The following is a 26,055-nucleotide window of genomic DNA, read 5'->3' on the forward strand; positions in this document are numbered from 1 at the left end:
GTGCCACAGAGGGAAAATGTGCACAAACACAGGCACTGTCCCTCTCTCTCTCTTCCTCTCCCTCTCTTTTTCTCTTCTTTACTCACACAGCTTGTTTCTGGCTCAGGGCCAGTGGAAATGGATCGTGGAGGAAACAGGCAAACTCTCCATCCATGGTTCTCATTCCAGGCCAGTCTGCAGTGGGGACAAATCTCCCACAAATGGATGGAGCAAAACAAGCTGGTGAATTAAGTTTAAAGTCAGACTTTATGCAATTTTTCTGCTTCTTGTTCTGCCCTTGCTACAGAGCTACTGTAAATGTCCTTAAATCACTGCAGTGCTTTCTTTTCTTTAAAGAATTACACTAGATTCATCTTGGACTGAACTAGAAAGCAAGCAGGAAACAAAACATCCGTCCACTCTGTCACTGTCGGTCCTAAAAAACCCATCCCTTAGCAGGTGAGGGTGACCTTGCTGACGCAGTGACAGAGAGAGAGATGGAGAGAGATGGAGAGACAGGTTGTGAAGGTGCGTGGTTGGCTGGGTGACATCTCTGGGCTCCTCGTGACTGTGTAACAGAGCGCCAACCAGTGTGTGACTCCACACTTGTACTTGTCATATTGATTATTCACAGTCCTACGATGGTGCACAAGTGCTGAGACATGAAACTGACTGATGTGTAAATCCAAACAGATCGTGTCTAAAGTTAGGCTGCATTCAGGTCACCCACAGGTCACGTGGGCTTCCAATGCAGAGGGAGAAGTGCACTGCTTTATTATTTCAAACTTACAGCAGTACACCATTTAAATGACTCACTGTGCTGTGCAACAGTACGAAGAAGAATATCTTTGCACTCAGTTGATAGTGATCTGAAGGAGCAGGTTTTGTACTGAGCATCGCTCCAAATAATAAGCCAGAATGAAAGACAAAATTTGTACCACGTTACATCTGATTCAAAATCACACTGAAACCTTCAGCAGGAGCAAGAACTGGTTTCCATGGCAGCACACACATTTGTGCAATGTGGAACAGGTCACCTCTGTTTTTTTCAAGAGGTGTTGGATAATAACTTGATTAAGTGACACTTTTTAAGTACAGAAAATGTCTGCTTTTACTTTTTTCTCTTTTTTCTTTTGGTAACCATTATGTTATAAGGCAAAGCAGATGAAAAAAGTACCAGAGTGGAAGCCGTGTGTGCCTGGAGACAAAGAGCTGATCTCCGGTTTCCGGAGCAAGATGCAGCTTTTTATGTGAGTACACTCTCTGGTCAGGATGTAGTCTGCTAAACAGCCTCGCTATTTCCACTATTTTGATGCTGAAGGCTAAACAGACAGGATTCAAGACTCCCGTTGACTTCACGGACAAAGGACTCAACCTTATTACTGTGGGTGAGCAGCAACAATAACAGGCCAAAACACTGTAGATACATACATGGTTGGATATAGGTTAACGCCCTACATTAGTGTGTTCTTTACAGCAGCAGCTTTTTACGGTCAGGCTGTTTAAGTCCAATTACTGTAGGAGACAACAGTGTTGTTTATGGCTACAGTTTGTGAGTTGCCTTTTCCTCTCTCAACAACTCAATGCCACATGCACAACACTAGGTCCATACAGAAATGGATTTCCAAATTTGCACTTGGCTGATGTGCACAGAGCACTGGACCTGTATTTCTGGAAATTCTGGAAAGATTAAAGTAAAAACACTTTTACCTAATTTCTTCTTCCGTATTCAGGAATAAAATTTAACAAACTTGTGACTGAAAATGCTCTGACATTTAAGCAAGCAAGAGGTTAAGAGCAGATGCTTTATGGCTATGATGACTAACATGTTAGCAGAAGCAATATCAATCATATTTTATTATATATTTCATGTTGTGTCATATAATTCATGGGACGTGACAATGTTTTCTATTTTATCATTTGGCAAACAGAAAAAAACATAAAACTGATATTAATCTAGTTTGCAATCACTTTATGCTTTTTCATTATCTGTATTTGCCACTGTGGTAATAAATACTCTCTTTCTCTGTTGTACCTCATGCACCAGCAGCAAGATATCTTAGCAGGGTATCTTTTATACCCCAGTTGTGTTGACTATTTACATAAAATTCCCATTTTTTCCTATTTCCGTAAAATAAATATATTGGGTAGTCAATCATCCAATATTAATTATCATTAACCTTTGATCATTAGAAGGTATTCAGGTGTCCACATACATACAGGCATCTACAGTAGTGTATTTACTCAGTTTATAAAATCTTCAGAGCTCAGCATCAGAAGTCTTAGATCAAAAATTTGATAAACTTAATCTGAGAACTGTGAATAGTCTCTTCCATATCCAGTACAGGCAGGACTGTTGTTTCTAGAACACATGACATCAGCTCCTTGTTGCATTAAGGTGATGTACAGTCAGAATAACACAGGTAAGTAGTGGCTCATTAGATAACTGTTCAACAAATGTGCTAAATGACTTAAAAGACACACACTTCCACAACACATGCACACACTAATCATCTTCTTCTCTACCGACAAACCTTGAGCATGTAGCTGAAATTAAACTCATATTCACAGTCCTGTTCCATTTTCTGTCTTGTCTTGTGTTTGTGGTGAGATTTTGATCTGATACTAGTTTACTGAGCTTTACCTGCTGATGTATGAAGAAATGGGTGATTGCTGCCCTTTAGCTTTTTAAAGAAGCGGAGACTTGTTGTCTAGGGCATCATGAAGTCCATTATGGGTTTGACCTGTGGTGCATTACAGGCACATTACTCACTATAATCAATGCTTATACACTATTCAAAAGTAGAAAGCTGCTCTGTCGAGTAAAAGCTCTCTGTCAGAAAGAAGAAAGAGGCACTCTGAGGAATTGTGAAGTCTTGGGGGTCTCGGTTAGTGAAAAAGGAAATTAGACCTGAAGCAGCTTGTGATTTGAAAAGAACATTGTTATATTTGAGCTCTTTCTGTACAATATTTTGTCCTGTCACTTTGGAACTGATTTTATATTATCAATAAAATCAAGTCAGATCGGGTCAACTCCAAAGATTCTCACCTGGCGTCCGTTGCCCTTTGAGGCCTGGAGGCTGCAGCGTCCCAGGCTGCCGTTCGGCGTGGTGCCGCAGCTGCTGATGATCTGTAGCTGTTTCTCTGCACGGTCAGCTCGGTCCAGGAGCTCCTCGATGAACTGCTGCAGACGCACCTTGGCGTTGGCTTCCCGCGCAGCCGTCTCCTGAAGGAACTGGTCGATCTGAGCGACCTCTCTGCAGGCACAGGAGGCAAGGGCAGTGTTATTGGTAAGTTATTAACCTAGCGGCTAAAGTGTTGTATAGTTTATTGGTAAGTTTGTGTCATCAGGGTTTGAAGTACAAATCTGAGCAAATGGCCCTTATGTGACTGTTATACACATTCTTCCCCATATTTTTGTCAAACCCTCTCTCATATACACACCAGCTGCTGTCCTGCCCTTTACACACACTGAGGATTGGTGGCAGAGATAAATACACAATCTAAACACAAAGGGAGAGAGCGAGAGAGAGAGAGACGGTGAAGGAGCAGAGAAATGGAGGGGGAGAGAGCAGCAGGATATTTAGACCACAGGCGCAGGAGGGGGGGGGGGGGGGGGTTCTCATCATTTTAAGGGACAGTGTGTTACCCAGATACAGAGGTAAACAAACCAAGAATTCAGAGCGTGTTAGGAGATGTCTGCAGTCTGCTCCGCATGTATTTCTAGCTTTCCCTGCAGTGATACTGAAAAAAAATGAAACAATGTGTGATTGAATAATCATGCAAATGCTCTGATGAGGATTCCTGAATGTTCAGACGATAGAAGTCTGATCACATTAACTCAACACGTTTAAGCTGGGATTATCAATTACATAAGGAGTCCTGAATGTCCAGTGGCAATGAGGAGTCTGTCTGTTGACTGAACCAGCCCTGACCTGGTATAAGTTCAAAATCAGCCCAAAGGAACAAGTTGAACCACGGCCAAAAATAATGTCAATGGAGATTATATTTCATGTTAATGTCAAACTGCAACAATGAAAACAACACATACCGTATGTGCAAAGAGATGCTGATAAACTTCACCTGCCTCATGTCACTTCTGTGAAATAAACTGACACACTATCTTGTTTATGCAAAAGTGGTTGAAGTGACATTGTCATTCATTTCACAGCATTTCTAGCTAAAACCTAATATACTTTATTTTAGTTCTGTTTTTGGTTTCTAGTCAACTCCAGAGGGAAATATTGGATCTTTAGTTGCTAAATGTTCCACCATGTTCACCAGCTACTCGCTAACTGTGTCAGTCTGCCTCTTGGTGCTGAGCAGGTGGTGTGCAGTGGGTTTTCAGAGCTGTTTCACTGTAAACAGCTGCCTGCTGCAGCAGAAAGTGGTGCAAAAACAACAGTGAGAGCAAAACTAAAACACTACAGTCAGTCACAGTGGCAGACAGCAAGACAGTGAGCTGAAACTCACTATGAACTCTCGACACATTAAAATTCATCACTCAACCACCTTCTTTCAAAATGTCACACTGACATTACGCATTGACAACTACCAATAAATGCTTATTATGCATTAGTCAGTATTATGATGCAGCCAAGAAAATGTCCATCAGTATATTGGAGTTCATGCTGACGTCTTGAATTGTTTCAACAGCCCCAAACCCCAAAGATATCCAATATATTTTTCATTATTGTGTAAAACAGGGGAAATAAGCCAATCTGTCTGAACAATCTAATATCAAAATTGTTTTTGTGAATTTTTTTGTGTTTGTTTCAGTGTTAGTTTTCACTTCCACACAAATCTTTTCATATCCAAATATTTTCCCACCACCCACCCAAAATCTCACATCCCGTCCTCTACACAACTTTTTTCTTTTGTTTCCTTGCCTGTTAATGTGGAACAGCCTCCGTGTGGGACTTCTACAATTCCCAGAAGCTACAGACGTCCTCAAGTCTGTTTTTGCTTCTTTACTTTACAGTATATATCTCTGTTTGTGTCCTTATAAACAGCCCATGCCTCTACTACTGTCTAAACAATGCAGTCAGGAGAGCTTAACAAGGCAATTCAGTCAGCTGACCTTGACAGAGACACAGGAGCCACTGAAAGGCTCAGACCGTCACAGCAGACAGGGAATGGGAACATAAAATTTGTTTCCCTCAAGTTTAGATTGGTTTGTGTTTCTTCTTTTTCTCCCTACAAACATCTTTAACAAGTCAAGAAACAAACCAAGCCGCTCATGTTCTCATTCAAGCACTTGTTTTTAATAAACTGCATGAAGGAGACTGATTGGAGGATGCTTTTTATGCAGCAGCTACTGTGAAATATTCACTACTTGGAGCTGTTACACAATCCCGAGTCGTTTCAAAACAGCACCAACAGTCAGAGTGAATGTTCTTGAAATGGGGACATTCTGGAGTAAAAATAGTTTGGCATCTGGCACAGTTAACTTTCCTTATCTTGAGGCAAAGATTACAAAAATATGAGTCCGGGATTAGTCTAGGTGTTTGACTGTAGAGGAGAAAAGGAGGCAAAAGTGTTATCACATCAGTGAGTAAATTATCAGTGAATCAGGAAATGATGTGATAATTAAGTGGCTGTAACTTCTCTTCATTCTTTCTGTGATCAATGCTGGTTAAGAGCTTTTCCCTTGGTAATTGTTCATAATGCAGTATAAGATGATTTCATCTACACTGAATCATATTAAATGTACTGTGATTCAAACAGGACCATCGCTGTTTCCTGTCCCCATTGCTACGGAATGACTTGTGGAAATGAACAGAGAAAAAACAAAGAGGTGCGTTTGAGACATGAAGCTGCTTTATCCATCTCAACCTTACCAAACTGTAAACTCTGCTTATGGAAAAGGAAGAGGGAGTTCCAGTTCCAACATACATCCCACGCATCAGAGAGATTTCATCGGCGGGGATCTCTCAGAGACAAACTGAAGGCAAACACAGGAGGAGGCAGCGTCTGATTTCAACCACATGAGGGTACAAAATGTCATTATCAAGGGTAAAGCTAGCTTCTCTAGAAGTTTCACAGAAAGTTTGACTTTCTTTAAACGTGGGCTAAAAAAAATGGTTTGCTCTCTACGGCCTTTGACTGAACCTTAAAGCAGTGCTGACTGATTGTTTATGCCCCTGGGGGCAGTGAAACATGCTGTGCACACACAACATTGAAACAACATAAGTTGTTCTTGTGAACTTCATGGTCTTCACCGATAACCCCTGAGGGAAATCTCTGGCTCTGTAGCTGCTAAACGCTCCACTGTGTTCATCGGCTAAGTGGTGACCTAGTCTGTCCGCTGTTGGTAAGTGGCATTTCATCAGTTGATCAGAGGTATTTTTCTAACAACAGCTGAAAATACGCTGATGAGAGCGTTGAGCGTGAACCAAAACAGTAAAGCTTTAAGCTGTAAAAACCAAAACAATGAGCTGAAAGATGCTACAATGTCCTGCAGACCTACAGATGACCTACAGGTGTTTTTCTTTTTGGATTCATCACTACAAGCGGCGGCTACCACATCACACAATTATTTAATTAACTGTTAAAACTAAACCAGGCAGGATGCTAGCTACTGTACTGCGTGTAAATGCTCAATTACACACCACCTACATCTTTGTGTGAGTGTTTTTGCAACAGCTAATATGAAGCTGGAAGCACTGACATCTTTTATTGTTGACTAGCCTACTTATTTCTCTTTTTTGACTTTTCTTTTGCTTTTAAAATGTTTTCTATTCTCTCAATTCGTCTTTCAACACATTGAACTATTTCTGTTTCTAATGCAATATATAAAGCATTTTGACTTGCCCTGTGTGTGAAATGCATAATAAAAATGAACTTGCCCAACCTAAAGGAAAAGGGAATGAATGTTCAATTTAGACACAGCTGTATCTTTTGTAAATAATCACATTTACATGGTGAACTTGCTTAAGACCCTAAAGTTAATATCAAAATTGGTTTGCAAACACTTATATGAACACTCCTCAGTCTAATCACAAGACACATCTCTGGCATTTTTTGGTAGATTGCTGCAGCGACGAGACCACTGCACTCATCAAAAAAACAACAAAAAAAGCAACATAATCAATATGCAGGAAGACAGATGCTGGATGTGGGTGTGCTCATGTGAAAATAGCATAAATTAGTAAACTGCCTCCGCGTATTATATCATTGATTCATCCTACTGTAAATAATGTATCTCATTTGGGTGCACAATAAATGACTCCAAGTATCATTTATTTTGATTTAATAATTAGAGCTGTACCTAATGTGATGTATGACTGCGCAGCCTGAAGCTAAAATTTTGAATCCCATTGTTCACGTTAATTAACAGAGAACAACATGACTGAACATTGTTTTAGTTCATCCCCCAGTTGAGAAACATATAGCTTTGTGAGGACTGCTGAGCTAGGTGTGTGTGTGTGTGTGATCTGCACTAGACTCTGTGTTTTGACGTCCAAAATTCCATGTATCTGTTATTTGTCTTAATCAATTATTCAAGTGTCTTAGGTTTTGTTGTTACCAGAGACAGCAACTGTCTCTTATGGGAGGAACATGTTGAAAGCAACACAGGAAAGCCTTTCCCTCTCTTTGCCTGTGTGAGGACGAAATGCAGACATGTACTGTAACAGGCCGCCTGGCTGTCTAACCACTCAACTGAAGGAACCTCAGTGAGCATGGAAATCCTAATGGAGAAGAAAGGGAATCGGTGGAGACGGTGGAGGGAGAGCAGCGGGGGAGAAAAAGGGAAGAAAAACCTTCCCCAGATCCCAAGAGACGTGCAAAGAGACAAGGGTAAGACCAGGAATAAAGAGCAGAGGAGACTCAGAGGGCTGAAGCTGATACGAACCCACGAGGAGGAGGGAATGGGCACTAAACACACTGCAGAGGCTAAAGCAACAGACAGGAAACAGAAATCTGCAGTCATGTGGAAGCAGAAAGCACGGGAGGTTTGACAGCGGAGGGAAGAGAAATGGGATGTGGCTGCTTCCTGTTGTCAATCCCAATTTCAACACAGACACACACACACTTTGCTCTTGCAGCGTGACTTGCTCCAACACCTCGGAAATAAAGCCTCAAGGTGACAAACACACCACGTGTTTATTCTGATGCCAAGGGAAGCTGGAAAAGAAAGCCGCCATCTTTTTGTGGGTGGTGAGCAAGCAGGTTATTAGTCTGGGGTGTGATTCAGACTAAATGACTCGGCGGAGGTTCCATCACAACAATTCATTTTCGTGGGAGGAGGGGAACCACATACTTCACGGTTTGCTGAAGGTGTCCCAGGGTTCACGACTCTTTTCTATCTTTGTTTCCATCTCACGAGCACCCACACACAGACACAGGGAACATCCAGACGTGCTGTTATGTGATATGTTGTCGAACCCTCACGCAATTTATATTTTGCCTCAAATGTCATTATTTTTTGTCTTGTTGAGACGATGAGCAGATTGACACTACTCACATATCTGCAAGGTAAATATGCAGCTGGAGCGAGCAGCTGGTTAGCTTAGCTTAGCTCAGCGTGGGGACTTGAATCAGGGGGAAACAGCTAACTGAGCTCTCTTCAGATGTAACGAAATCCTCCTACCAGCACTTCCCAAGCTTCCTGATGAGCAGGTGGTGTATCACTTTTGTAATCTGTAAAAGTGTAAAGCATTGCATGTGTAGAATTGACAATGTTTAATGCAGGGTTATGTCTTTTAGATCACAATAACTAAAGCCTACCTTTACCTCCATCTACAGCATTTGTTGGTTTTTTCGATTCTATTCAGAGGACAGATTATGCACCACTACTTTGACCCACTGCAATATATACAGAGGGTAAAAATGATGTGATTGTTCTAAAATTTACTCATTACATCCAGACAATCCATGCCAATATTCACTTTTTTCCAATCGTAAATTGTCCTTGTTATACAGTAGATGGATGTGTGGTTATTGATAAAAAATTATATTTTTTACTGTCAAACATTGATATCCGCCTCAGAATCAAGTACTGGTCTATTCTTACTATGCAATTTTGGGGGCTTTTTATTGCCTTTAATTAATATGCAATTTAAGTAAAGGTTTTGCTAATTTCTCATAAAATATCTTTTTTTCTCCCACAATGCTGTTATTCCTATATGTGTGACTTCTGTTCAATATTCTGACACCATATCTGGGCTGTGATTTTTCTTCTCACTCTCCTTAAGCCAAACAGTTATCTCACAGCCATCAAGATGCTGTGCATGAATGGGATGTAACTTCCATAAATTTTCTTTCATTTGATCTTTCCTCATTGAACTAAATATTACATGTGAACGCTAAGCTCTGATGCAAGTAGTGCGCCTCAACAAATCCCCAACTGACACACAACAGTGGACATTCAATCAAACCCACTGGTGAGGAATAATAAGATCTACTGTAGGTGCTAAATTTTAGTATAAACAATTGTTGTTACTTCCTAGAATAAGGGGCATATTTGCCAGGTATGCATTTAACACCTGTTGCCTTCTTGTCCCCTTGAAGCACTTGGAAATAAAAAAAAAAATATTCTTTCACTCCAGTCTTGCTAAATTTCGTCCTTGATTGCCTGAAACCAACAATCTCAACAGGAGTTTCTTCATTACATTAATGAAAATGGGCTTTGAAATCCATAATACATGTCTAATTCTGCATGAGCACTGCATGTGCACAGAGAAATAATGAATAGCTAAGCCGGCCATGTTTCATTTCCCTTCCACTTAATAACCATAACAAATAGTCCAGTATAAGCAAAGACATCCAGCTGAAACAGGCATGATTAATAAGGCATGATCTTATGAAAGATTCTGTTTAAATGTTAATCACAATCACTGGTCAGACTCCTTTCACAGTTGTCATCATCCCTGACCATGATTCAAAATTATTCCTCATTAATATTAAAGAGCAGCGATGATTGACTGAAAGGCCTGCATGAGGAAGACGAGGATGTTGCATGAATAGGAGCTTTTTCCGGTTTAACAAAGGACAGCTGATTGTGTGTTGCTCTGTTTTGACACCTGGATCAAATAATGCCTATTTTTTCTGATGAGAAAAATTCAGAACACTACATTGTGCCATCATGTCATAATGTCACATATTTGTATGACTCACACGCGTGCGCACACACACACACACACATAACAAAACACATCATAACACAAAGAGAGGCAGCATGGGGAGCTGTCTGGAGACTACGAGGAGATGTGAGACAGACAAGGATGAAAGGCTGAGAGAAAGGGGATGATGAAAGAGACGCAGGTTGAAATGTACTGTTTTCAAAGCCCCCAGGAATAAAAATGCATGACTGGTTTCCCCAAGAAACCCACTAAGCCGAGTCTTGGCTCAGATCAATCAAGGGAAAGTAAATATTTGACTATGGTTTGACCAGTTCTCCCAAAATCTAAACAAAACGGCTGAGTCAACCGGTGATGCGACAGGATGGTGATGATGTGGCGCTCTGCAACGTGCATGAACATGAAGGGATTTGTTATGCGAAAAAAACCCACCTTTAACTGCTGTCTGAATTGTGTGAATATTTATTTTCAGCGAAGATGATGATGATGGCGGCAATCATATCAAGGAAATGTAGGATGGAAATGTGTGTGTGTGTGTGGGGGGGGGCTGCAGCTAGCAATTTTCCTCTATATTGATGTCAGAAAATTATGAAAAATGAGCATCATACATTTCCAGAGCACAAAGTACCTCCTTCACATTGCTTATTTTGCTCGATCAATGGTCCAAAACTCAGAGGTATTTACTACATCAAAATATAAAAGAGAGAAATGAAATAAATCTTCACATTTGAGAACCTGAAATCTGCACATTTTGAGCATTTTTTCCTTGAAAAAACAAGTCTTACTCAACATTAATATTCTGGCTTAATGTTTCAGCGCTAACAGAGATTATTTTAACACATCTATGGATTTCAACTTGTTGATGCCGGCAGCACTCTTTCAGCTCGATGGCAACCTGACAGCTCAAAAACAAAAAACTAGAAGCCCATGACAGTGCAGTCTCAATATCAGTGTTTCAAGTGAGGAACAGCAACGCAGACCTACCGATGCTAAACTCCTGTTGCTACAATCAGAGTCCATGTGCAGGTCTTAAAGCAGAAGTAAGCGGAATGTTTGTGTTAATATAAGTCTTAAATAGTTATATCTTCCGACAGCAATCACTTACATAGAGTGTTTGGTCTGAAACACGGGTCTGTCAGTCACTCTGCTCTGCTGTAAGCCGAGGAGAAAACTTTCCTTGTATCCTACAACCTTTATCCAATGAGGAGAGAGAACGGCATAAAGGGGCGGTCCTCTCTGTGTGTGCAGCCAAGGCATGCGCGTGAATGTGGTGACATAGGGACGAGGGCGGGGACTGCTAACTCCATCTGCTGACAAGAAGTTAGCCAAAACGACCAGATCGCTTACTTCTGCTTTAACATAATGAAACCGATCACAGATGTGTCCATGCAGTGAAACAGTGTTTGTATCATCCTTCCTGTTTGCCTTCTCCTCCAGATACATCCCACCTCAAGGACACATTATGTCAGTTCCTTCTATGTAATGATGGCCATGAACAGCCTTCACGCCCATAAACCCTGCTCTAACCGAGCACTAACATCCACTGCATCATCCATACACAACAATCTGGGTCAAGTAATAACACATAAAACCCTTTGTTGGTGTAAGCCACCTCATACTCCCTGTGTAAATCTGAATGCACAGCCTATGCATGTCAAATTTGAACATCATTCTCTGTAAAGTGTCTTTTCTAAGCTTAAAGTTATCTGACTGCAGACATCCAATCCTTGACAATAAACTAAATAGATTAAAGCCACTGGTAATTGTGTTGAATTCTACGAAACATTCGTCAATAATTTTTAATTTTAAAAAGTCAATATAGTCCATTCTTTGGATGCATTTTTCAGCATAATACTTTATAGAACCTATTTACTGGCTTACAAGATACTGAATATTTGCCTGATATTACAGTCCCGCCTCTGCATCCATCTTAATTGCAGATTCCACATTTGTAATTCCACATTTTTAGATACGCTGCAGATCACGTTCCTACACTGATTTCTTTTCAGTAAAATAACCCTTCAGAAGTCTTGCCTTGCTAATACAGCGGGTTCCTCTCTTCCTCTCTCTCTGGCACCCCCCTGAGGCAAGTTCTCTCTCTTCCCTGACAGCTTCACTTTGCATCCAAGCTCACTGCTCAGTAAAGACTGAGCTTGTTTTCTTTTCTTTTTTTTTTGAAGGAACACCAGTGACAGTAAACAGCAAGACTCCTCCATGTTCTGTGCTGCCTTTGGAGCCTCCAGCTTTCTTATGCTGCACAAGGCACTCTTACTTTATCATGGCTGGTTGTAGGAATAAATCAAGCCTCAGGGCTCAGGCCTATACTGCAGCACTGTGTGTGAATATGATATGAAAATCTAACAAATCTCCCTTTGGTATGCAGAGGGTGAGCAGACACAATATCACCAGCACCTGCATAATCTAGTAACTGCAATCCTGCAACACTGAGTCTCTCCCATTTTTACATCATATACAAGAGCGTTCGGGTAGGGGTGCACCAAACCGAATCAATTAAACATAGTAGCGCTTATATTTATCTTATTAAGTGGACTGACTAATATGATCAATCCACAGCTACACTCAATCAGTAATATAAGGCTGCCTCTTAACATGAAAACGATACCAGCAAGTTCCACATTGAGGGGTGGACAGATGTTAAATTTAAAGGAGAAGACCGGTATCAGATCTACGCAGAAATCCTGTCCTATCAGAATCACTATTGGGAGGAAAATACTACTTGAATCAGTGCATCCATACAAATGACAGTGACACTGCTTTAACATATAGCCACAAAGATGTCTAGTCTCACCAGAAAAGTTTTTGGCATGAACACAACTGCCGGATTGGCAGTTGTATCTGATGAGTTTGATGAGGGAAACCAAGAAATCCCATTAGCCTCCGTAGCGTAGCTCTGAGCAGCTCACGGCTCTGCTCCGCCGTTCTAAAAATAGCTTGCACCGACAATTAAAGATAACGAACCTACTCCAAAAACTATAGGGATTATGGCAATGGGCCAATTTACCAAAAATGTTCAACTATCCCTTTAAGTTTAAAGATGTAAATTTGTTGTTTCCCCCCCCTCACCCTCAACAAAGAACTAATAATCCTGAATGACTGAATGAGTGAGTGATAGAGTTGTGGTGAGTTGAATTGTGGCATCAACAAATCTGTGAGTATATTGAGAAAACAAGTGTTTCCACATGAAATAAACGAAACAAAAAACGAGTCCTTGTCTCCAGCTTCCAAATGAAGCCAGTGCTCAAGTCCAAGTTGAGTCATGAGTCCTGTAAATCAGGACTCGAGCATGGCAGCTTTTGCTGAAAATGACAACTATTGTCATTAACTGTTAATTTGTTGATTATTTTATGTACCTATATATATATATATACCTTTGAAATAAAAAAGCCCAAGGTGAGATCTTCAAAACTGAGGCAAATGTTGATATTTTTGTTTGAAACATTTCCAAAACGCTTAACTTGTTTCCCATTTCAGGGCTGGCATATTGGATAGCAAGGTTTAAATTATACTGTATTGACCCCATGTACATCTCATATAAACCTTTCCCCAGAGAAGAGGAATAATTAAGTATTACAAGAACAGCAGCTGATGATCTGCCTGTGACAGGAGCAGACAGTATCATGTCCTCCTTCAGGAGCACTCAGTGAGGATAGCCATCATTTCCATGGCTATGTAAGAAACAGATCTCAAATTTAACTGCCATATTAAATGCCACAGACAAAATCAAAGCTAATTGCAAATAGCTCTTCAAAATGATCTACCTCTAATTAGCCAGTTAGCAGTTGTAGGAATTTTAGAATAACCAAATAAACCTTGTTGTGTGTCATCAAGCAATCGTTAATCGCTATAAAGATTACGACATATCTGTGACAGACACAAAATGAGGATGTTTTCTAATTTGAGGGAATATACGACACGCTGAAATGATGGAGATAAGCATCCCACCATCTTTCATTTCTCCTCAGACTCCAGTTTCTGCTGATTACAGCCTGCTGTCGTTTATTAAAGCCGCTACTGAAACACTTAATGGCCATGCTTCAGAGACTCTGTTATTCATTCAGTTTCGACAGCTGCAGCGTAGGGTGATATTTATCACTATGCACTCTCAGTGACCATTCCAGTGTGAGTTTGTGGTGTGTGTTTGTGTATTTAAATCAAACTGCATGCTGAGACCAGAACGCAGACGGGGTAGAATCAAATCAAACTGTACTTGAGGCTTTTCAGTGTTATTTACACTGTTTCAGTGAGCAGCACAGAATAAATTACCAGCTCGGTGTCATAATTTTATGCATGGCACTGCAAGCAGCAGAAACCAGATTGTGGGAGTTTCTGCCAGTTGCATGGCAACACACAGGTGAATCACATTTCTAACATTTGACACGACTGATACAACATGATGTATATTTCCTTGAAAGGGCAGACTCTCTGCAGCCACTGGGGGAAATCAAAGAAAGAGAAAAATCAGCTGAGTGTTTAAGGTTTTTGGGCAGACACGTTTAAGCCAATAAGCTGCTCTGTGTCTGTTAACAACTGCTTAGTCATCAACCCTGCTGAACATTCACTGACTGTGATGCCCTTTTTCCATCTCAGAACGACTCTGTATTTTAGAGGCTGAATGAGCTTACTGTTGGACTGCCAGCTTCTCCTCAGACAGGCAGACACAGAAAAAGTGCCTGTGTGTGTGTGTGTGTGTGTGTGTGTGTGTGTGTGTGTGTGTGTGTGTGTGTGTGTGTGAGAGAGAGAGAGAGAGAGAGAGAGAGAGAGAGAGAGCAAGAAGTAGGAACCGGGCTGTGGGCAACAGCTAAGGGGCAGTCACATGCACAGACAAGGATTTTAAGAGTGTGACCTTCCTGGCCTGATGCTGCCAGGGTGTGGGTGCATGACCACAGCTACTAACCTTTACAAGAAAAAGGAGGGACTGAATAGAAGAAAAGTGCACTTGTCTCCTGCTCATTCAAACCAATGAAACACTGTTTTGTGTTTTCCTGTCACAAGATCAGCCTTGTCCACTTGTGTTATAAGTCATTCGATGATGGAATATGAAACAAATTCAATGAAAATCCAACAAAAAGAGATTTACAGTACAACACTTCTGAAACTAGTGCTTAAAGGATAATTACCATTTTTTACATTCTAGGACTTATTTCTAGCATAAAATACGATAATTTACTCACCCAGATAACTTTGGTGTCATTACAAGTCGTTCCGACAAAATTAGATCCAGCCGAGAGCTAGGCACCGGAATGCAGCCTCTAAATAACACATTATCCGCTGCGAAACTTGTTAATTTCACCAATATTTTGTTATGATACGCTAGTGCTATTCCCCTCTGAGTCCGGGGTGACCTGTTATCAACATCCGGGGTCTGTAGGTTGACCTACTAACCTCTGACCTGGATGATATCATCCTCTAATTTCGTCGGAACGACTTGTAATGACACCAAAGTTATCTGGGTGAGTAAATGATCGTATTTTATGCCAGATTGTAAAAAAAACGGTAATTATCCTTTAATTTTGATAATAAAATAATCATTACCTTTACTGATCAAGCAGAACTGCATAATGTATTGCAAAATGTAAGGATTGGATTATTTGTGTTCTGGGAAATTATGATGTTTTTACTGTTATCAGACGTTTTACGGCCCTACGGAGGTTAGTTAGAAATAACTACGCAAATCAATGTCAGTTGCAGCCCTATATGACCACCATTAAAGCACATATTATGTATCTACACATGGGTATCTACCGTAATATACTAAGTGAAAGCCTCACACACACACACACACACATGCATACATGTAGTGCAGGGATGTGTGCAGTGGTATGTCTGTGATGAGATTAGAGGCCTTGGACAGTGCCTTTCTGTCTCTGACCTACTGTTGACATTCAGACCTGATAAGGAGACTGGGGAGAAGTGATAAAAAGCAACAGGAAGGTAGAAAGACAAGGCCGTCCGACCGTCCTGACAGATAAACACACGGCACAGATACCAGACGACTTTAATATGAGCCTCGAATAACGCTTGTCAACATTTGCTGATCATTTTAACAAAAGAGAGTGTCACAAAGAAAGACGCTTATGTTTGTGATTGAAGAGGCTGTGAAAGCACCAGAATTTAATCTACACAGGTGGAACAGAAACCACATTTTTATTAATCTAATCTTCATCTGACACCTTTATTGAATTATCTGAGGATGAAAGTAGATGATTCAACTCACAATAAATATAATATAACCAGTCTACTGAATTCCTCTTTTTCGAGAGCCTTCCCTTCTCAATAGACGGTTATTGTGCTTTGTGATTCTCATTTCTAAACACTTATTAACAATGAATCAGAAATTGGATTGGACATTGGTAGAATATGCTTTATGGAAATTCAACGCTCTAATTAGTGAGGCAGGAAAAGGGCAAACCTTTTTGTAAAACATAATGGTAGACGATGCATTGATTTAATCTTCCGTATTTAATTTGATTTTAACATCGACTTATCTTCAGTGAAAAAAAAATATATATATATATATATATTTTACACGCTGGTTCTAGACCAAAAATAGCTTCAATGTTTGGAACGCACCAATTACCATCCTGGGATTCATTTCAATAAAAGCTCTGAAAATCAGTCAAGTGCAGCCTGGTCTTACCCACTCTTTGTGCTTTTCTGTGGGAGCGATCCAAACCATGTTCAACAGATTCAAAGCCACCAATGAGTTGCATCACCACTCTGTGATTTATATCCAAGCACTCCTATTTACAGCGGCTGTACTGTTAACTATTTCATGCAGCATGGCAGCTTTATGGAGGCACTATCTTAACCTCCTGAGACCCGAGCTTTGTTCTGGTGTGCATTTTTTATTTCTCCTTGCTATCTGGGATAAGTAGGACCTAATAAGTACAGTACCTAAAGTTTGTCTTTGTACAGGAAGTAGTTTTTGCAAAAAATGATGTCCTCATATGAGGACACTGGGACTATCTCAACATAAAAAAACTGTATTTGCTGTTTGGGACCAGAAGGGCCCAATTTGTGTAAATTCAAAATTTCAGCTTTCTACAATAAGTAGTTCTCTCAAAAATCAGTGTCCTCATACGAGGACATCGGGTCGAAAAACAATGACTCCTACTGTATATAGAATACAGTGACATATGGAAGTTCAAAGGGGTCTTATTCTAAAATGCCACATCAGATTGGCCTGATTTTCTGAGTGTCATCCTGAGGTCAAGTACTATCAGTCTGAAGTGGAACGGTCAAGTAATAACAAGTAGTTTTTAAGAAATGTGAATCCTCCTGAGACCCTGCATCCTCATACGAGGACATTATTTTTGCCTCTTTGCACCATGATACTCTCATTTTTAAAAACTTATCTTACCTAGTGACTTATTAGCCACATTTAGGGACACTGCCTGTGCCATCTTGTGGTGATATCACAAAAAAAAGACAACAACATGTTACTTTAATAACATAACATAGTCCCAACGTCCTCAAACGAGGACGTGACATTTATTGATGTCCTAGTCTGCTACTATTACTAAAATGTGTCAAATTTTAATGCCATATGAAGACAGAGACATTGTTGTACATAAATACACTGGTTTCATTCATAAAATTTGGATTTAATTCTTATCTTGGTCTTTTATCTTCTGGCAACTGCCATAGAAGGCTCCGGCTGAAATTCCCGCCATTTTTTACCCCCAAAGAAATTGGTGAAATTTGTGATATCACCATAAGTTGGTGCAGGCAGTGTCCATAAATGTGGCTAATAGGTCAAAGTTTTTAAAAATGGAGTATCATGGTGCTAAGAGGCAAAAATGTAATGTCCTCGTATGAGGACGCAGGGTCTCAGGAGGCTAAGAGAGAGAGAAAGAGAGTCGGGCTGTGAGAGACACTAGACAACTCTGTTGCCATCCCAGCTGCTCCGGTCCAACCCTCCATTCAACATGAGGCAACTAACCAGCCCTGGAGGGAGACAGATGCAGACCACATCTGGTGGGTGGATATGAATGAAAATTACGCTATCAACAGAGAAGTGGAGGTGAAGGAGAGAAGGGGAGTGTGTGTGTGCGACTGTTATATGCATGATAATGTGTTTTTCTAAATTACCACATTTCAGAGCTGTAGTGAAAATAATAAGTCAAATCTGCTAATATGTGAAACTGTGAGACAGTCTGAGTCACTAGAACCAGTGCGATCCACTCACTGCTGTTTGTGGTTGAGCTCTGCCTCCTTGTTCACCAGATCCTGCTTGAGGTTAGCTAGCATCTCCACGGAGACGTCCACCTGCCGAGAGAGCTCGGAGGCCTTGTCCTCCAGGTCTTGTTTCTCCTGGCTCAGCCGCTCGCTCTCTTGCTTGGCCCTCTCCAGCTCGGAGCTCTTCCTCTCCAGCTCTGCCTGAAGACGGCCTACACGGGCTGCTATTTTCTGCTCCACCTACAAGACATGAAGCACTTGAGCCTCTCCTGCTGCAATAACCATGTTAAATAAAACAAAACTAGGAACACTAATCAGATGTTCAACCAAGATTCAGTTATAACATAGGTTTTGTACTGATCCATAACCTCTGTATTTTATAGGAAACCATTCTCACTTGGTTCTGACAAACTTAAGTTAAATCAGTAACACACTGTAAGTGCTCCATTTGTTATCCAGCTTGGTCTCTTATCGAAACTGTGACTTCTAAAAATATTCTCTGAGTTTAGGTGTGAAAGAGGCATGAAAAATCAGTGGTGCAGTTATTCTTCCTGTAATTCCAAAAAGTGCTAAGACAAAACTTTTCTGTCTTCTAAAAACTTGTGTTGAAAATGTCTCCATTTTCTGATTAATTTCCACTATGTGTCATCTTGTACAGCAAAGAACATCCTGATTATAAAGCTGCTGGGCTCTTTACAGGCGACACATTATTCCCATCTGAGCTACTCTTCACTGGCCACTGACATGATGTGAGACTGGTAAATGATCAAATTCAGTTCTCAAAGCAGACTGAGGGTGTCAGGAAGAGTGCTGCTGGTGCTTCAGTGTCTAAGCTGAAGACCAATGGTGATGACTATTTTATTTCCATCAGTGCCTCTAGACGATGCCATAACCTGACCGAGCAGATCAGTGTATTTGTGTATTTGATGAGTTTGATGAGGGACAGGTGACCTGTACTGTTCACCTCCATTGTGTTCGCTGAGCAGCTCGCGTCTCTGCCCTGCGGATCTCAAAACATCACGCACCAATAATTAAAGGTAATAGGCAAATTTGCCAAAATGTTGAACTACCCCTTTAAGGAAGTAGAAGTTGTCTCCATGTTAACCAGAATGATCATTTACCTCTTCAGACAGCTTCTCCAGCCTCTCGTCCAGCTCCAGCCGTTCAAACGCCCGTGCCTTCAGCCTGGCGAGGCCTTCCTCGTAAGCTGCCTCCACTGCACTTGCTGCTACATTAGCAGCCACCGCTACAGCTGTGCTAGGGTTTCCATGGGGACCCTGGTCTGTGGATGTCATAGCTTTCTTCATGAAAATCTCCCCCAGGGGAAACTCCACATTGGGAATATACCGGGCCGCAGAGTTGGAGTTGGCCGGGGTCAAACTGAGGTCGTCCGCGCAAGGAAGTTCGCGGCAAGGGAAGCGCCGCTCCTTTAAAGCTGAAGGCCGCAGCGGCTCGAAAGGGTCGTTGTTGTTGGCAGGCGTGAGGAGAGCTCCCTCGGCCACTAGGGGCAGCAGAGCAGCAGCGTCACATACACTGTTTGACTTGGAGAGGACGTAGAGGGTCTCGTACGTGTGGTTGTACTCCAGGTGGGCACGTAAGGACGACAGGCTTCGGAAGCGCTTGTGCTCCCCGCAGCGAGGACAGCGGTATGGCAGGTCCAGAGAGGCCATTCCGTGCAGTAACTGCTGGAGGAGAGGGGGGCGCTCACTCGGCACAACGGCAGCGCCAGTATGAGGGCACAGAGGTCAGGCACCTGACAGATCCTCTCATGGTGAAAACAGGGCAGCTGTGGAGAAGAAGAGATCCCATGTGCGACGAAGGAGCCCCAGCTCAGTCACATGACCACACATAGTGGCAACGTCCAACTGGTCCTTTCACTTCATCTTTTCACGGCTTTCCTGCCCGAGGTCCTGAAACAGAGGGAGAAAACACAGGTGAGTTCTTGTTTTTCTTCTTCTTCCCCACTTGTAGCCTTTTCTAAAAAAGAAGACGTCTGGGCAAACGGGACTGGATCCATTAGTGAGAGTGCTTGTTAGCGCCGACATCAATTTCCAGTCTGACATCTACAAGGTCAGGCTGGACAAATCTCCTTAGTCCAACAGTCCTTTACAAAGAGATCTGGTAACCCACAGGAAATGAGAGACTGCTCTATCTCTTACCTGAGTATTCAGCTTTTGCTACTATTTTGCTTTGAAGCCATAAATGCCCCATTATTTGTAACTATACCCCAGTAGGGTAAAGATAAGTCAACTGAATTTACAACATATAGGAAACAAAGACAGACAATTTCTGAATGGCAATGAACCTTGCATTCACAAAACTGAAGTCTGTTGTAATCACTTTATAAATATTTACATTTGTCATGTCCATCTGTTGCGTAGATGCGGAGTCAAGCTGCTACAAACAAAACTACATCACTGTGTTCATCCAGTTACCCAGGACTGGATGCTCATGATGAAATAAAAAATCCAGCCTCAATTCATTCCCCTACTTCAGGTCCTCTAATCAAAATACAACTCTTTCATCAAGCGCTAGACTGACCTTGTGGCTAGATGGGTTTTTGTGATTAAACTTGTTCTATTGAAACCAGAATCATGGTATTTTCACAATATTGACACTGTCTACAGAGTATGAAATGTATCATTTAGAGCCATTTGATAATGGCTGATATATCCTTTATTCAAGGATACCTAAAAAAAAACAAAAAAAAAAAAAAACAAGGGGTCCAAAAATGGGGCACAGAGAGTATACAAAATATCCAATTAGATGTCATTAAAGAGTACAGACAAAAATCTTGGTAAGATGCATCAGATGTGATTTGTGTGTTTGTGCATTTCTGCTATTAGGCTGTGCTGAACTGTTCTTATATCATACAAACTATGTATAGGGAGTCACCATTTTTAAAACAATCAACAACCCAGTGAGATCTGGTGAATAACCCAAGAATACTGAAGCCCAGAACTGGACTGCTGTACAGTAATGTTTCCGCCTCATAGTCTGTATATTTGATGCAGCCAATGTCGGAGATTGGAGACAGTCTTTCTATTAACATGGAGCATTTGGACTCTTACAGCTGGGCAGCAGCGGCGTTCACCAATCTGGAGACTGGAGGTTGAACCAGAGCTGATTTTATCAATCTCACTACTTTCTACAGACGCTATTAATGAGCGAAGCTGTAAGCACAGACATACATACACTGGAAATACCCAGAAGTCACTGAGACTGTTATTAGAAGTCTGCTGAGGCTGGATAAGGGAGTGTACTGGCAAGTCGTGCCCACTTATTAAAGGAGGAGGGTTTTACAGACACAGTCACTACACTGCAGACAGCAGGCATTCCCATCTGCTTAAAATTACTACGCGAGGTATTTAACCAGTCAGGAAATGGAAGGAAGTGAGGCTGCTTGGTAGCCACATGTCACATCTCGCCAATGCAGCTCAGCTGAGACTTTGCAGAGGACTTTGATTTAATGTGGATTAGTGGATAGTGGGTGTGTGTGTCATTCATAAGGCACACATGTCTTTCAGCCTGCCTTTCTACCAGCACACCACCACACATACTATAGCAAAAATACAGAATCTACAATATTCAACATTGGAGTTTTTGTTCCTTAATGATCAGAATCTTTTTATGTAAAAAAAACAACAACAAACAAACAGACACATAAAATCAAATCACAAAAATGCTTTTGCCAACTCCGTAGTGTGGTAGGAAAAATGCCAAATACCTATTTCTCATTCCTCCACCTATCAAGGGCCAAAGGCCACATTTTGTCTTGATACAGTGTTGGGATAGGAACATACGCAGATTTGCTCTGTGATGATGATTCTACCAAGCAGCCATCTGGTGCTATGGCAAAATATCACAGGAAGTGCCATAGTGTTTAGCATTAAGGAGTACCATAAATCTCGAATGGACTGTTTATCTACTATCTTTTACTTGTCCTTGTCTCTTGTTAGTCTGGGGCTGATGGGAAACAGAAGCACTAGGAAAGATCTCATTACTATTACAGCTAAAGGACAGACTCTTGACCGATATGAAAAGCCTTCAAAAATATTCCCTTAATTGGTTGTTTTATTTCCATTTCCTGAGTAACCCTATTGTTCAGACTTTTAATGGAAAACTTTAAAGGCTCCTTGTGTCCTGTAACAATCTCATATTCATTGTAATCCAGTACAAGCTTTCAGACAGGCAAATGAGGCATCAAAGTTCGTCCAATAAAGACATGTACAGACCCACATGAAAACAGAGCAAGGACTTCATGCTTCTTTAGAACAAGGTCATGAGTGAGACAGACAGAATCGGGACAAAAAGGGTCCACATCGATTGCTGTTTACATCAGGGCAGAACTTGTGGAGAGAGGCTTGTTTACAACAACAGTCAATTTATATCACAAAAAGAAAAAGGTTACTCAACATAAAGTCACAAGGGAGTAACAAGTGAGTGGTTTCAAACAGACAAAGAGAGAATAAAGATATAGAAAGGTAAAGACCAGGAGTGCAGCTGTGGGTGAGTAAGGAAGGTGTAAGAAGGCATCTGGTAGAGACCAAGTTCACTTTGGTTGAGAGGACTTTATAGATCGTGCAAGCAGTATGTATAAATTATACATGATGCAGAACATTTAGATTTTAGATATTGATTGGCAAAGTTGGGAAAGTGCATGTTACATCCACCTGGTCAGGGACAAGGGGGGAAATCAGATGTGCTTGTACATAGACATCAGAAATGTATAAGACCACATAATTAAGGAAACTTATCTCATCTTAGTATCTAAACTGATTGGAGAAAAGAAATGTAAGAACACCTCACATTCAACTTCATACAAGTGAGAGAATTAAAGGCAACGGCTTAGTGAGTCAGGTGGAGATGTGAGGCGAGTTCATGGCCAGTTGGCCACCAAATACACCATATGTTTTACCCAGCAGAGTCTGCATCAAGTAGTTCAGTTACATATTGACCAGCTAGATCTGTGTCTTCATCAATGAGCAGAGAGAAAGTGAATCCCTACCACCAGTAACCCTGTAGTGCCACCATTAACCAGCACTAACCCTAAAAAATAAATAAGATGGTAGTGGCTCAGAAGGTGGAGCAGGCTGTCCATTAATTCCAGGGTAAGGGACCATAACCATCTCCTCCCTGCCTCCTCCCTGTCTCCTGACAGTTACATGTATGTATTACAAAATAGTTTTCCCAATTATGTTTTGGTGGAAATATAATGGCTGATTGGATTATGGTCAGAGGTGTTTCAGTGTAGTGCTACACTTAATTGCCAGAGTCAACAGGACATGACTGTGGTGGTAGGTGACCATACAAAGCATGTCGCCCCATTGACGTAGGTTTTCATCTATATCCCCTGGTTTAGAGAACTAAGGAACTTTGGTGGAAGCCAATATAAAAGCGTGTTTTTTGTTAAATGTAGAAAACATTGCAATTAAAAGTTATAATGCGTTAATGGCATAACATATGACATAAGATCAAATAGTCTCGTCTAAGGTAACATCTTCCTGACAAGTTGGAACTTATACACACATAAATTAAGATTTTCTCATGTTGCAAATTATCTGAATTGAGAGAAATCATGGAAAACCATGATCTATTTACCATTTAATTACGTGCATCACCCAGTCCTAATCAAGAATGAATAAGCACTGAATCATTATCTGCACATTTATGGGCTCGGGCTTTTAGCTGTTCTGCACCTAGACTCTGGAACTCACTCTCACTACACATACGCACTCTGGACTCCATCGACACCTTCAAATCCCACCTAAAAACACAACTGTTTAAGTTGTCCTATTCCCTATAATACTCTGTCCCCCAACCGTTTTATCCACCCTATCTATAGCCACATTGTATTTTATTTGTATGTATTTATATTTTGTGCCATTGTATTCCATATCTGTTTTGTTTTTTGTTTTCAGTTTCTTACATGTAAGGTGACCTTGGGTATAAATAAATAAAATGTATTATTATTATTATTATGTTGATGTAGCTTTCATTGGTCAGCAGCACGGGAGCACCTCAGGGGACGGCGCTGGCCCCTCTTCTCTTCGCCCTATACACCTCAAACTTCTACTACTGCTCGTAGCTGTGTCACATCCAGAAGTTCGCCGACGACACGGATGACAGAGAGGACGAGTACAGGAGTCTGATAAGAGACTTTGTTGCCTGGAGTGAAAAAAAAACATCACAGTACAGCTCAACACCTCAAAGTCTAAGGAGCTGGTCATAGACTTTCAGTGGTCCAGACCACGTCCACGTCCAATGTAGATCAGGGGTGACAAGGTCGAGATTGTAGGCAACTACAAGAACCTCAGGGTGTGGCTGGACAATAAGCTGGACTGGACATTTTGAGGAGGCTGCGATCATTTAACATCTGCAGGAAATCTATCTATCTATCTATCTATCTATCTATCTATCTATCTATCTATCTATCTATCTATCTATCTATCTATCTATCTATCTATCTATCTATCTATCTATCTATCTATCTATCTATCTATCTATCTATCTATCTATCTATCAATCATACGTATTTCTAATGTAATTCATATGATTTATTTTAGCCCACAACAAGCCTCAGTGTTGTGGCTTGACAATATGTCATTAAGTCTTGGGCATAATCAGATGATTTGTTTGTAACAGAAATAATTGCAGACACACATCCTGGAATACTGGACCTTTTACATTTGAGCACAACAGGTATGTGGTCACTTTCTAATAGCTTGTGTACATAGCAGTATCTAAGCAGGTTTAATTAGGGGAAATGGGACGCATAATTACAGCTCTGCATACAAACACCCTGATTGCACCATGCTGTGCTGTTGTATCAAGCACAGTGATATTTTCTGTACTAAATAGAAGAAGAGAGAGACTAACATCAGTAATATCGGTTTCAAACCTCAAGCTTTACAGCTCCTTGCTGCTAGATTACTGGACATATTAATATTTTATTATGGCACTCTGCAAGCTGAAAGTTCTCAGCGGGGTGATCCCTCGTTGACTCAGCATACCAAGGTCACTCCCGTTTCAACTCTCTTTCTACTTACATAGTTTTTTTCTAAGTTTCTCGGTTAAAAAGTGGAAAGTGCAAGATATCTGCGGGTATCTTCTTATTCGTATGTTCTTGAATATTGTATTTATTTATTTAATTTGGCATTTTGTGAGTCACTGTTGATTTATTGAATCTCAGCATATTTTTCATTTGATGTAATATCTTAAGACGTACTTATCTAAATGGCCTTCTAAGTTGGATGGCAAAGTGCTGCTCAGCTGTTAGCACTGTAAACAAGACAGAAAGTTATCGTATAGGTTTAAAACCCTTAAGATTTACTGTCATATTTCTTTTTGGTTTGTCTTGTGCATCTTGTGGCTTCTGCTTGGAGAAAATATTCCATATTAGATCAGCATTACTTGAACTCACCCATCACTGTCACTAGTGTAATAGATCCAAGGAGCTAATGACAGTTCGATCAGACAGAGCACTCTGGTCACATCATATAGCATCAACTGCTTTATTCACTTAGGCATATTTGCAGCTCTGTGCCTATCAGCTGACTCGTAACGTCCAGTCACATTCATGCCGGTGTACAGCCTGACCATTAGAATCTGACACCTCTCACTACTACTTTTGAAACGGTCTTGCAAACACTTTTTGCTACGGCAGCCTCCATATTCCAAACCTCATTCATATGTGCTACATTTCTGCTATTGTCAATTTAACTCAAAGTTAACGTTAATTTATCTCTTCATTAAGCTACAGGCACTAGTTCTCCCATGCAGCTTAATCCTTATT

At 40.9% G+C, this 26,055-nt stretch overlaps 1 protein-coding gene across 1 annotated transcript in view; it reads right to left on the minus strand.

Annotated features, from left to right (window-relative positions):
* The window catches only part of fbxo41 (F-box protein 41), a 49,074-nt gene that overhangs the window by 16,196 nt on the left and 6,823 nt on the right, over nucleotides 1-26,055 (minus strand). The window contains exons 2-4 of the mRNA XM_085780426.1: nucleotides 19,382-20,170; nucleotides 18,271-18,500; nucleotides 3,029-3,236 (exon numbers count right to left, since the gene is read on the minus strand). Of these exons, the coding sequence (XP_085636552.1) occupies nucleotides 3,029-3,236; nucleotides 18,271-18,500; nucleotides 19,382-19,930 (987 nt within the window). The 5' untranslated portion in view covers nucleotides 19,931-20,170. The remainder of the gene's footprint in view (nucleotides 1-3,028; nucleotides 3,237-18,270; nucleotides 18,501-19,381; nucleotides 20,171-26,055) is intronic.

This window comes from Trachurus japonicus, chromosome 1, assembly GCF_045865225.1.
Source record: "Trachurus japonicus isolate A0001 chromosome 1, Traja_1.0".
NCBI lineage: Eukaryota > Metazoa > Chordata > Actinopteri > Carangiformes > Carangidae > Trachurus > Trachurus japonicus.